This window comes from Otolemur garnettii, unplaced genomic scaffold (genome assembly GCF_000181295.1).
Source record: "Otolemur garnettii isolate 467f Iridium unplaced genomic scaffold, OtoGar3 scaffold00050, whole genome shotgun sequence".
NCBI lineage: Eukaryota > Metazoa > Chordata > Mammalia > Primates > Galagidae > Otolemur > Otolemur garnettii.
This window is the reverse complement of record NW_003852445.1, coordinates 12,030,198-12,044,169: the sequence shown is the minus strand read 5'-3', so window position 1 is coordinate 12,044,169 and position 13,972 is coordinate 12,030,198. Positions and strand designations below refer to the sequence as shown.

The window sequence follows — 13,972 nt, the reverse complement described above, 5'->3', positions numbered from 1 at the left end:
AGCTGTATACATTAATGAAATCATGGAGTACAGTGTGGTGTTTTCATATACAATTTGAAATATTTTCATCTGATCAACATAACCTTCATGTCATTTTCCCAGTTATTATATTAAGACATTTATATTAAACTCCTGGCCTCCAGTGCCTTAGCCTCCCAAAGTGTTAGGAGTACAGGCATGGCCGACTGTGCCTGGCTTTTGCTTTTAAAATTGGAATTTGCCTATTTGCAAAATGTGTATCAAGAGTCAAAAGATATTTATAACCTTGAACTTGAGTGGATAGCCTTATGTGTAAAAATGAACAACTTTTTTTAGGCTATATAGAAATTTAAATATTCTCTAACATATCTCCAGTAGACTTTTATTCTACTTTATTTTTATTATACATATTTTATATTTTAAAATATGTCATGAAGACTGTTAGTATGTAGCATGTAATACACCTAAATTTGTATATACAATATGATTTTAATATTTTAAAGTATATAGAAAAAACTGTAAAATATCAAATTGATGATAACTTTATTAAAGCAATTAATCATAAGTGACTTCCTTCTTCCAATTAAATAATTTTATACATATGTAATAAAAATTTAGAAAGGAAAAAGGTTATGATAGGGACAAAAATGGAATTCTGGCAATCACTGAATTAGCACCATTGCCCCCACATCTCTGCCCCTGGGAGGAAGCATACCTTCCTGAAATGGGCTTCTGACAAGTACATGATCTTCTGGGGGGCACCAGCACACTTCACAGGAGTATTTGGGAAGGTGAAGATGGCATTGCCCTCCTTGAAGTCCTGCAGAGCCCTCCATGTCTTCTCCACAGTCTTCACTGAATAATTAGATCCTATTTTGGGATGAGCAAAACCTTCAGGCAGGCCTTTAATCTGCAACAAAACACACAAAAATTCTTTATTAATAATAGCATGGTGTTTTTAGAGTCTTTGCTCTTTGCCATTTCTATAACCTTTCCAATATTTCAGTACTATAATTACCATCAGCACTCACACACAGAGAGCAAACAGGTGGGGAGAGGGTTGTAAGACCAGAGCGTGACTCCTGTGGTCGCCTGTCAAACCACAGGGGACTCAGCCCAGGGCAACTCCTCCACCTGCCTGGCCTTAACACTATGATGTAAACACAACAAAAACCACATGCTCCCTCAATTAATAAATACAAACACAATACAACTCTTCCCACCACCAAAGTGAGAGCAAGAAGCCACCCACCCTTCCTTTTGGGAGAACCAGTTGCCTTATTGGCAAGAACACTAGGCAAGACCAAGAGCCATTTACACTGTCAAGAACAGCAAACATAACTTTCCTGTGTCACATTGTATCAGATCAAATTCTTGGTAAAGGCAGTAAAGTCAAGTGATTAAAAACAGACTTTAGAATCCTACACACCTGGTTTGAGTCCTAGCTTTTCCACTTACTAGCACTGTGACCCTGAATAAATGACCTAGCACTTTTAAGCCACTGGGTATCAAAGTATGGTCCCCAGGCTGCTGGGGGATTATCAGACCTACTGCATCAGAAACTCTGAGAGCAGGCCCAGAAAACTGTATTTGAACAGGCCCTCCAGGGGATGTTGATGCTGCCCACTGAGGTTTGGGAAGCTTAAGTCCATCACATATAGAGTAGAAGTAAAGTATGTGCTTTGCAGTGTTGTTGCAGGAGTAAACAAGACCACACAGGTTTAGGGGTGAGAAAAAGGGCTAATGCATACAGTAAGTTCCCCATAAATGTTAGCCTATTACTGCCAATACTATTAGCTATATATTTAATCTTTAATACTAGAAGGTTTGTAGAGTGTCAGGAAGATGTCACAGAGTGAGTTAAAGCAGTGATTTTCACCTGGTATGTAGTGAAAATTTTTAAAGATCATTCATTAAATTGTTTTCAAAAGAAGTTCAAATCACACTTTTTTTTAACTCCTTTTTTTGAGCAACATAATTTAAGTGTGCCACAGAAGTTTAACTGCAGGTTCACTTGTGCCCTGAGATGATAAAAAAGGTTGAAAAACACTGAGTCAAAGAAACTTAATTACCAATTCTCAGCAGGAGGAGATTCAACTTCCACCATCCAGAAACAAGCTGGAGAGGGGCTGGCTCTTCAGAGCCTCCCCAGGCCATTCTCCAGGCCACCTCCCAGGTTACCCCAGATTCCTATCCCTGAACCCTCAAGGCAAGAGAGTCCTAGCTTCTCAGTGGCCTGGGTTAATTATTTATCCACACTCAGTGCAAAGAGAAACTATTCCTTTGTTACTCATCACCCTGATACAGTTTAGGTAGTAATATTAGTAGTCCCAATAACAATAATCGTTCTTATTAAAGAGTCATCTTGTGTTTTAATGTTTTCAAAGTTACACGTTGGATATTACCATACACCTCTGAGGGAGGTAGGGAGATATTATTATCCCTTAGAACAGCTGAGAAAACTGAAGCAGAACAAGGTTGAGAATCTTGCCCAGGTTCCTAAAGAACTAAACACCACCTGCCTAGGAGTCTTCCCACAGGGCTTCCCACCACATCTCCTAGTTCTCAAAGTAAAGCTCAGTATCCAAGAGATAAACAGCTGATCTATTATTGCCTTCATTAGGCCTTCCCTTAGCCAGTGCTAAGGGAAAAGGCACCATACAGTGGTAACTACACTCCTTCCAGGAAGACCTGTGTTGTGCAGGGTACCAAACGGCCCCTCATCCCATCAGAAGTGCTTCCCTAGGAGCTCTGAACAGAAAGAGGCAGAGAAGGGGAGAGGGGGAGTGAGAGTCAGGGAGAAAGATAAGATGCGACCCCCCTCCCCTTTAGCTGGACAGAGACAAGCTGCATGCTGGGTAGGGGTGGACAGTCCTACCATGCAGAGTGGACAAGCGAGTAGGACACCACGCTACAGAGACCCTGTGAGGCTGGCTGAGAAACAGATGGACAGACAGCAATGGACAGAGATAATCTGTCAGGTCTACCAGGCTCAGATTGGAGATCTAGCCCTCCCCAAGGCTCACCTACATTCCTGCCTTAGAGTTCCAGAAACTTATCTTGGTATTTCATCAAATGACCCCCACTTTTTGTTTATGCTAACTTGAGTAGTTTTCTAGTATCTGCAGTCCAAGAGTGCCAAGCAGCACGGTGGCCATGGTTAAGTTACTGACATTCTCTTTGCCTTAGTTTCTTCATCTATTAAGTAGAAATAAAAATGCCTCCTTCCCAAGTAGTTGTTAGGAATCAATATACGATTCCCAGCACTGTTCCTGGTACGTCGCAGAGATTCCATAATAATAGCTATTTCTAAATATTGTTTTTTAGTTTGCAGCAAGAGGCTGCTACACACTCTCAGCACCGGTCTCCTTAGTCCTCCTCACGTGGTATTAGATGATGGTGCCTAGACTATCATGGAGATGTGCAGCCTTTGCTAGGTCAACACTGCAGGGCTTCTGGGGGAGGCACGCACCTGCCAAAAGTAGTGGTAATCGGCACATCTCTCCATTTGGTCTACACCATGGCTTGTCCATCATTCCATGAGACTCATGGTACTTTGACTCAAAATCATCAATACTTACACTGATTCACAGCTTCTCCAAACCTTCATACAAACACATCCCAAGATTTTTTTTTCAATTATTTCAAAATACTAAGGGGATACAAGTGTTTTGGGTTACATAGAATCATTTTATATTACTCGAGTCCTGACTAGAGGTGTGCCTGTCACCCAAATAGTGTCCGTAGTACCTCTTAGGTTGGTTTATTCCCCTCTCTGCCTCTGGTTGCTGGTTGCTTTCCACTGAGTTTTACTTCTCTCTGTGCACATGTGGCTCATTGGTTACTTCCAATGTAATTGTGAGTACACGCAGGGTTTGGTTTTCCATTCTTGAGATACTTCACTCAGGGAATGGTCTCCAGTTCCATCCAGATTGTTGCAAAAGATATTAATTCATTTTTTTTTAACCAAGGCATTTTCACTACCCTGCCCATGGACATGTCATGATTCAGGTTTTGTTTCATTTTTGTTTTCTTTTTTATTGTTTGGGATTCATTGACGGTACAAAGAATTAGGTTACACTGACTGCATTTGTTAGGTAGAGTCCCTCTTGTGTCCTGCCCCCAAGAGGAGTTCCAAACACCATAACCCCCATCCCTCTTCCTCCGCCCCTCCACCCGCTCCCTCCTTCCCCAACCCCCCACCTTGTATTAGCTCATCTACTGACTTCATATTAGAATTTGAGTACATTGGATTCTTGCTTCTCTATTCTTGTGATGCTTTACTAAGAAGAAAGTGTTCCACCTCCATCCAGGTTAATACAAAAGACATAAAGTCCCCATCTTTTTAATGGCTGAATAGTATTCCATGGCATACATATATCACAGCTTGTTAACCCATTCCTGGATTGGTGGGCATTTAGATTGTTTCCACAGTTTGGCAATTGTAAATTGAGCTGCAATAAACAATGTAGTGCAAATGTCCTTATGATAAAAGGATTTTTTTCTTCTGGGTAGATGCCTAGTAATAGGATTACAGGATCAAATGGGAGGTCTAATTTGAGTTTTTTGAGGATTCTCCATACTTTCTTCCAAAAAGGTCATATCAATTTGCAGTCCCACCAGTTTGGTATTGTTTTTTAACACACACACACACACAAAAAGTGCATTTCAAAGACCTTTATTGGATCAATCCAATGAGGTCCTTGCCCAGATTATGTTCCTGTATCTTATGACCTGGTTACACTGATGTTTCATGTGCTCCAACTATTTATCCACAGTTCCCAACAAGCTCCAGGAAATAACAACCACTGACTCACTCCACTATATTTTAGAAAAAGAAACTCAAATTTCACAACCATCAGATAGCATCTGGCTCCCTCGCTCACTGAAAAGGGAGATCTAGGGAACTTCTGGGTAGCATCTATATTGCATCAGTCACAAAAATGAACAAGAAAACACAGATGTCTTTCCAGCATCTGATAAACTAACTGCTGGTGTTCTACCCAGAAAGTCTGCTGAAAAATTCATAATCTAAATCTTACTTCCAAAAGAAAATTTAATCTTTACTACTGCCAACTCAGTCCCACATAGAAAGGCAGGTTGCTTAGAAGTATGGGCAAGACTGCTGCTTTGTAAGAATTACCATTAGGACATGGACATGCTGAACTCTGGTTAAAGCTTAAAGCTAGAACATATGGTTATTATCTATAGAATCTTAGAGAATACTTTAAAAAAAAAAAAGCTGTATCAGGGTGGCACCTGTAGCTCAAAGGAGTAGGGCACCAGCCCCATATACCAGAGGTGGTGGGTTCAAACCCAGCCCGGACAAAAACTGCAAAAAGAAAAACCCATAAAAGAGCTGCTGAAAAATAAAACTAGAAGAGGATTTCTTAGGCCTTTTTTTTTTTTTTTGAGACAGAGTTTCACTTTATTGCCCTCAGTACAGCACTGTGGTGTCACAGCTCACAGCAACCTCCAAGTCCTGGGCTTAGGTGATTCTCCTGCCTCAGCCTCCCAAGTAGCTAGGACTACAGGTGCCTGCCATAACACAGACTATTTTTTTGTTGCAGTTTGGCAGAGGCTGGGTTCAAACCCGCCACCCTTGGTATACAGGGCTGGTGCCCTACCCACTGAGTCACAGGCACTGCCCTTCTTAGACCTTTTTTCTTGTCAAGATGAATATAAAGCAAGTAAATGTAGTATTTAGTCTTTTTTTTTTATTATTAAATCAGATCTGTGTACATTAATGCTATCATGGGGTACAGAGTGCTGTTGCTATATACAATTTGAAATACTTTTATCCAACTTGTTAACATAGCCTTTATGTCATTTTCTTAGTTATTGTGTTAAGAGATTTATATTCTACATTTAGAGAGAGTCACATGTACCCTTGTAGATTAAACCATAGGCGTAATCCCACCAATCACCCTCCCTCTGCCTATCCTGCCCCCTCCTCTCCCTTCCGTCTCCCCATTCCCCATATTCTCAAACCAATGGAACATAGAAACAGTTTAAAATAGTACCTTCTCATAGTCCAACTGGATTCCAAGAGCAATAATAAGATATTTGTAGGAGATCTGCAACACAAAAAGATGTTATTTTAGCCCAGGACCCAAGAAGTAGCAGCCCAAAGGCAGATCCAGGCCCCCGGTGTGGTCTTTCCACTCTTTGATATGAATGCTTGGGACAGAGGGAGGTGAGCAGGCAGGCAGAGAGGGTACATGGTCCAGTTCTCCATCCATGCCCTCTGCTCTCTATGGCTCACACCTCGCTGTCTCACAAATGATGTTTACCCTGCCTAGGCCCTGATGGCTTAGGACTCCTGTACTTTCACACAGTGGACAATTGCAACCAAGAGGCCACAATTATTAGCACAGTGCTTATAGGATAGTGGGATCGTGGCCTTCCTACTATTAAAATATAATCAACTTTCTCTAAAACCTATGGGGTAACAGGCGAATCACAAGCAAATCTGACCTGTCCTGTGGACCGAACCAATCACATAATTAGGAAACTGTTCTTAGGAAGGAAACTAAAAAGGCTGCGATATAGTCTACCTTATCTTACTGAATGGTATGACTGGGATGAAAAATCTGCTCATCAAATATGGGTACTATGCTTATTCATACTGAAAACAAGAGAATTCACAAATATCACAGTGGAGATGTACGTTTAGGAGCAGGCAGAAGTTGAAGCCAGAAAGGGTAAGTAAGAAGGGTGTAAAGGACAAGAACTGGCCCAGAAAACTGGAGATGGAATGATTGTGACGAGACTCAGGTGCTCAGAAAGGAGAAAATGGTGACCATCATCTTGTGCCAAATAAGAAGCAGAACAAGCAAGGTGAGCAAATCTCATTTGGGGAAAGAGGACTCTAAGACCCAGGAGTACTTACCTCTGGCCAGGAAACCAAGGGAACAAGTTGCCAAAGAGAACAGAGAACCTACACCAGAATCCAGCAGACTCAGCCCCAAGGTCACCTCCACATCAAGGCTTTCCCATGACTCAGTCACCCTCCCTGCCTGCCCCTGCCAGGAACTTCCTTAGCGTAGTGATGCTGTCTTAATACAGAAGAGTAATATCCTCCCCACTACACTGAACATACCTAGAGGATAAAGGTTATGTCTTACTCCTCATGTTTCAAGAATCCAGCACAATCACTAAATTAAAGTGAAGAACTTGGCATTGTGCATGAGATGAATGATTCAGTGGCTTGTGAAAAAGACAATTTTACAATTTATCAAAGTAGATAGATAATGGAAGCATCTTCTTCTGCATGCTTTGCCTATCCATAGACAGCCACTGCTTTGAAATTCTTTATTCTATAGGAACGTGTGCCAGGCCCATTAAATGGCTGACTGAGGAGCCATGGTGAGTCAGGTGAGAGCTAGCATGGAGACTGGGGTGATGATCTATAAGGGAAAGACGTATATATAGGAAGAGCTTTTTGGGTTGTGCTTGTCACAAAGTATAATAGAGCATCATATTAATTATGCTCTATTTTATTTTATTAGAGCATAATATTGACTATTTCCAAGAACTAGCAACAGATAGATTAAGACCTGGTGGGGGGTGGGAAGAAAACTACTAAGGGAGAATAAACCCTAAATAGCAAGAAAACAAAAAGAAAGCCTGAAGCCTTTTGAATGAGTTGAAGTTTCCAGTCCAGATGACCTAAGCATTCAGGAATCGCAAAAGCTTGTAGACAAAATTTTTGAGCAATTACAGAGAACAGTGTAGACCTTGCCAGAATGTTGACTATGAGCAAGTATTCTCAGAAAGGGTGGAGAGATAGATTCTAATGCTAACAACTTAGTAAATAGGCTATTTATCCATTGCAAAATTCTAGGCTCATCTACCGACGTCTCACAGTAATTTAGAAGAAGAAGAGTACCAACACGAGTTCACAATGAGAAGCCAGGATTTCGTCGGCAGTCTGCAACTATGCTGGCATATAGTAGACAGTCAGTAAATATGTCCTTTCCTTGTTATATACATTCTTTAAAAAAAATAATAACAAAAACATTTCTAGAGCATTTGTTTTGTGTAAGGCATGGTTCTAAGCACTTTATATGTTTTTATTCATTTAATACTCACAAAAGCCCAGTAAGGTAGATTGCTCTTATTTCCAGTTTTCAGATAAAGAAACTGAGACACAATTTACAGACAAACAGTTACTGATACTTGTGCTAGGTCCAGGCCATACAACAATAAATAAGAAAGATACACTTCCTGCCCTTTAGGGAGTCCTTCTAGTGGGTAAAATAGACATTACCAGATAGTAACACAAATAATTACCAAATCACAGAATGCTGTGATAGCATGTCAAGGGGGAGCCCAACCTAGTCTGGTAAATCAGAGAAAGCTTACCTAAAGGGGTCATATCTAAACTAACAACGAGTAGATATTAGGAGAAGCAGGAACAGCACGTGCAAATGTCCTGTGGTAAGGAGGAGGCCAACGTCTTTGAGGAAATGAGAGGCCAATGTTGCAGGCAGAGTAACAAGAAAGAGAATAGAACCAGGTCAAGTCTGAAGAAGGAATAAGAGCCAGTCTACTTAAAGGCTATAAGACGTTTCCAGAGAAACACACTGAGGGATTAGGAAGAGTCGGAGACACATGGAATCTGAGTTTTAGCAATAACTTCAACTCAGTCTTTCACCTAGTGAATAAGATAGAATAAGAACAGAATTATTTGGCAAATGGGATATTTGCTGAAGAATAATTTGTGCAATCTAAAAAAGCTCTCTAGAGTCATGTCACAGAACTAAAACCTTGAACTTAAATGAAGCCATCTGTGGAAAGCTAGGAAAATTTTCTGATTGGGTGGCAGAAGCATAAATCCAAAAGATCAAGACAGGTTGTGGGGGATAAACTGAAATCAACAAGATGACATTTCACAGGCGATGTGAGGTGCTGATTTCTGATACTTTTACCTAATAAAATCTTGGAAGAAAGTCCCACCAGAACATGCCAGCTTCTTCCCCAAACCTAAAACAAGACACTACAATTTCCCTAAGGACTTACACCTTAGGAGAAATAGGACTGGGACCACCTACTGTACCTCTCATTCCCAAGAGATGAGACAAGTTTATGACCCTTAAGACAAGCACAAGCCCAGAGAAATCCTTCTCCCTCTTGAAAGGTCTGATCATGGAGGCAGGCCCTGCTGTACCAAAAGGGGTGGTGTGTGTTCCATGGTGGAGGCCTCCTGGCTCTGCAAGCAGACTGACAAGGTAAAAAAGCCCCCAAGTTCAATCTTGGATATTGAGAACAGTCTTGTATATAATTCAGTCTAGTCTCCTGCAGACACTGAGGAAAATAAGAAGTTTCTGAACCATCAATGGCACCAAAACAATATACAATTTTTTTTAATTTTTAATTAAAATAAATAAATACACATACATCTATCTATTGTGTGTGTGTATGTAGTCATTCCTACCTTTAGTCAAAATACAAGACAACTGTACTCTTTTGGGATGGGGAAGTCTGATTTGACAGTGAGTCATGTGAAAAGGACTCAGAAGTTTGAACTGACCTCAAGGCCAGCATGAACCAGCACTGTGGTAACTGTCACTAGAACAGCAAATGCTTACTCAGGCAGCACCAGCTATGGCAGAGAATGGGCCACTCTCCCTCCACTGGGCTGCTGTCTTCTAAGCTCCTTGTTCGTGAGGCACTAACAAGCCAGATGTTGTCCAAAGCAGGATAAAGAGGGAAATTCTGGGAGAGGAAACTACAAAATGTGAGGAAGAGTTGAGGGGTGTGGGGACAGGGGACAAGTCTTTCTACCTAAAGAGAAAACTTACACAGAACACGAGAGCCATCTTCAAATAGCTGAAGGGTTTCTCCACAGAAAAAAGAGAGGACATGTTCTTGCACACTATAGGACAGAACAAAGGACAAGAAAGGCATTAAGGGTATCAAGGACAATAACATCTTGGAGGCCCAAGAAAGAACAAGAAGGTGGAGTCTGGCTCAGTAAATGCAGAACTTTCATATAACCGCCCTGTCTAAAAAAAACAAATGAAGAGGGCTAACTTGTCAGAGAACGTGCTGGCCATGGACTATGTAAATAACAACACATTTTAAATTTAATTCCCCACCCCCATGCACCCCAACCCCAATTACTTGGTTCTATAGTTTTTCATGAGTTCTCATCACATTCTAACATATTATATAATTTACTTGTTATGTCTATTATTTATTGTATATCTCCTCCGACTAGGATATGAAATCCAGGACAGTAAGAACTTCTGTCTGTAATGCCTGTACCCCTAATGTCTAAACCCATACCTAGCTTACAGTAGACACATACTAAATATTCACAGAATGCATGAGTAGAGGCCAGAGAGCCAAGGATTATGAATGTTAAAAGACCAGGTACTCTGTCTTGGCCAGAGTTCAGGAAAAGACTATAGAAGTGTAAGAATCTCTGAACTCCCTAAAATCAAGTGTGAAATTTAGTACCTACGTGCATTTTTTCTAGAGAGGGCCTGTATCTGGTGTTCAGAAAGATCCATGACCCAAGGAAAGCTTAGGAATACCTGCAACAGATGAATCCCTGCTTGGAGGAAAGGAAGTGTGAAAACACATTAGATCCTCACCAAATCTAATTCTACAATTCTGTGAAAATGCCCGAGTCCCTAGTCTGAGAGGAGAAGGGGCAGAGATTTCAGGCCAATGACGCTCTGAGAGCCCCAGAACAACGGAGCCTTGGCCAAGGTGAAATATGAAGGCCGCACTGCCTGCTGCTGTCCTAGGCTTGGTGCTGATGAGAGGAATCAAGTCGCAAATGGTTTCTGGGCCTGGGCCTGTCATCTCACCAGCCTCCCCTTATCCCTCCCATCAAACATAGGGGTAGCAGTTGCTGACAAGCTTTGACTTCTGGGTGGTGGAGGTAGACTTCTACCCGGTACTGAACAGTTGGGTACCTCTTAACTCCAGCAGCAAGAATTCTCCTTAGCTCTGGCACAAACCTCCTGGAAGTCGCAGGATTCCCCTCCAGCCCTGGCATAATGCCCCTAGTGGATATTTTCCAGCATCCTATTCCTCTGGGAGCCAAGTGTCAGGTAGAAAAACTGGTTACTTTGAAAGAAAGAGATACAAGGAGGGGCCTGTCGTTTTGACACGTAGCAATAGCATAAACATTGCATCCAATAAACATTCAGATGCAAGATACTATTCCAAGCAATAGGGTCTGCGGTGAGTATTCAACAAATACTTGCCTTGGTTGTTTATTAATTCAACATTACTCAGCCCCTCCACTTATCCTCTATTTACTACACGACTTGCCATCTCATGCGGTCCTCGACACACACATTCACACAGGTGCACACAGGCACACCTACCGCTCTTTCACCATGAAGCCACCCAGTGTGTTGTGCATGAATACAAACCCTCAGATGAACAAAAAATCCAAAGGCCCCAATGGTTACCTGCTTGCCGTTGTCTGTGTAGATGCAGTTCTTGTCTGGGTTCAGCTCAACCACTCTATCTTTGATCCATTCTACCCCAGATGGAATCACACTCGCTGTGGGACGACCAGATAAGGACAGCGGTTTGGCACCAGCACCCACCAGCGTCCAGATTGGCTGATAGAAATGTCTCTGAGAAACAAAGTGATTGGAGATTTATTTCAATTTGAGGCTGCTGAAAGGGGGTTATAACTAAATGTCTATGAGCTAGATTCTCTCAATTACTGCCTCTTGACTCTTAAAGCATCCCATAAAAAAAGTCCCTGAAAGGTTGGTTTCCCCCTTGTTGGTGTCTCCTGTTATGTTAAGCTGTAAAGGGCAGTCTCTTGACATAGAAAGTTTCCAAGATCATCCCAAAAATCTATAAACTGTCTTTAGTGACCACTTTGTTATGTATTGCTGAAACTTGATTTGGTGTTTAATATGTATGTCCTATGACATACATGCACATTATGGACATCTTTAGCTACACAGATATAAAGAAAAATTGAGCCTGGCTGCCTAAATATAGTACCCCAGGAGTATGTGGAGACCTTGGTAAGTCTGGAAAATTTACAGCCACTTGTGGGGATCCTCGAAACTTCATTAACTTCTGATCATGTTTCCCAAGCCCATGGAGGACTGCAGTCCTCCCAATTTGCCCCTTCTCCTTTTTCCAAGGTTTTACACCCAAAGCCAGTAGGTAGCAGTCTCTATCCCACAAACCAGGCAAGCTCAAACTTTCAGTATTTTCTGAAATTGTCTTGCTTCAGATGGTTTACTCTTGATCTAAGTTAGTTGTGAAAGCTTTAGACTCAGAGGCAAAAGGCAGACTAGTTTAATGGCCTCTGGGAATTCCACTTCACTTAATGGAGTAGACTGGGGGGCCAAGAGCTCTCAGTATTGCCAAAGTGCCTCCAACTGGCTGGCCAGAGCTCCCAAAATCCATAGAAAGGTGAAGATGACAACAGAAATTCTTTGCAATCCCCCTACAACCAATAATGGATGTAATCAAATCGGAAGAGGAGGAGGAAGTCTCCAGTTGTGAGAGCTCATTAATGTCAAGAGATCTGGCCTCCCTTCAGCCTTGCTTCCCTCCACCTTCTCCCAGTCCTTTGGGATGGGCTGCTTTGTATGCCCAGAAAAAGCACTGGTGACATGAAGGCACAGTGCCCACCCTACCCCTGACACACACACACACAGAGGCACACAAAAGGGAGACTTACCTCACTGGGCTCAACAATGGCCACGTTCTCTGCACCCACCTTCCTCTTCACACGGGCGGCCATGGTGATCCCACCACTACCCCCACCCAGCACCAGCACCTCATAGTAGTTCTTGGCTGAGCAGCTGGACCCAGTGTGCAGCTGAAGGGGGCTGGCCTGCTGAGAGCCCAGCCTGAGGAAGCAGGCAAAGAGCCGGGCATGGGGCCCTGACACCAAGGCAACCAGCGGGGACATTGTCAGGCAGGATCAGGCTGGAAGGGAACAGAAGAGGCTGTGAGTGCCAAGGCGGCAACCACCACAGGAAGACACGTTCTTTCAGAGAGGAAGGGAAGGCTGGCATCCAGCCCACTCTACCTGCCATCTCTCCAGACCACTTTTCCTCTGGCTGTGATCCCAGGGTCTCCTGAGAACACTTGACTGATAGCTAACAATTGGCTAAGCTTTCCATCTCTCCCCATCCTCCTATGTCAGGCTATCAAGAACTTTGTCTGAACCAGGTATCCCCCACCTTTTAAATCTTTCCTAATAACTCGACTGTGCCCATCTAGTCCATCCACACCCTCTAGGCCAGAGGTTCTCAACCTGTGGGTCGCGACCCCTTTGTAACAATGAAAATACATCCTGCATATCAGACATTTACATTATGATTCATAAAAGTAGCAAAATTACAGTTATGAAGAAGCAAGAAAAATAATTTTATGGTTGGGGGTCACCACAACATGAAGAACTGTATAAAAGGGTTGTGGCATTAGGAGGCATTAGGAAGGTTGAGAACCACCGCTCTAGGCTATACCCAGCTGTTGCCCACTCTCCTCTCAGCCATGCTCCTTCAGCCTCTCTTTGGCTTTTCACTCCATTAAAACTGATGCATGAGTTCAGATAGAGATCTGTAACACACCTTGCTATAAAGGGCACCCGAGATCTTGTGGAAACAGACATAGTCTGGCAAGAAACCCACCTTCCGCCACTCGGGGTTCTGACTGTGGCAATCAAGGCCCTAGCCCCACTAAGGGACCTCCTGACTCTGCTGACTCAGGGACATACATTTTAATCAAATCCACACCTTCAGCAATTTCAACCAGATGATTTTTAAATGTCATAAAAGGAACTCTTCCTGGTATCATAAAGTTACATTTTATGCAAAGAATCTGTACCTGGTGCTGGTGAGCCTTTTATTACAGCCAATCCAGTAAACAATTTCACCTTAGTTCCTCCAAGAGATGCACTTTCACCTTTAGCAAAACCTGTTTTTACTCTGAGTGGTTAGTGCTTTGGCAGAGAGAAAATTAAGGCTTCTCAGGGACTGGCCCCCTG

The 13,972-nt window shown here is 42.5% G+C and overlaps 1 protein-coding gene across 1 annotated transcript in view; it reads right to left on the bottom strand.

Annotated features, from left to right (window-relative positions):
• SQOR (sulfide quinone oxidoreductase) overlaps positions 1–13,972 on the bottom strand; it is a 46,212-nt gene that overhangs the window by 13,147 nt on the left and 19,093 nt on the right. Inside the window, exons 2-5 of the mRNA XM_023514261.1 lie at positions 12,659–12,909; positions 11,415–11,585; positions 6,003–6,056; positions 657–889 (exon numbers count right to left, since the gene is read on the bottom strand). Coding sequence (XP_023370029.1) covers positions 657–889; positions 6,003–6,056; positions 11,415–11,585; positions 12,659–12,892 — 692 coding nt within the window. The 5' untranslated portion in view covers positions 12,893–12,909. The remainder of the gene's footprint in view (positions 1–656; positions 890–6,002; positions 6,057–11,414; positions 11,586–12,658; positions 12,910–13,972) is intronic.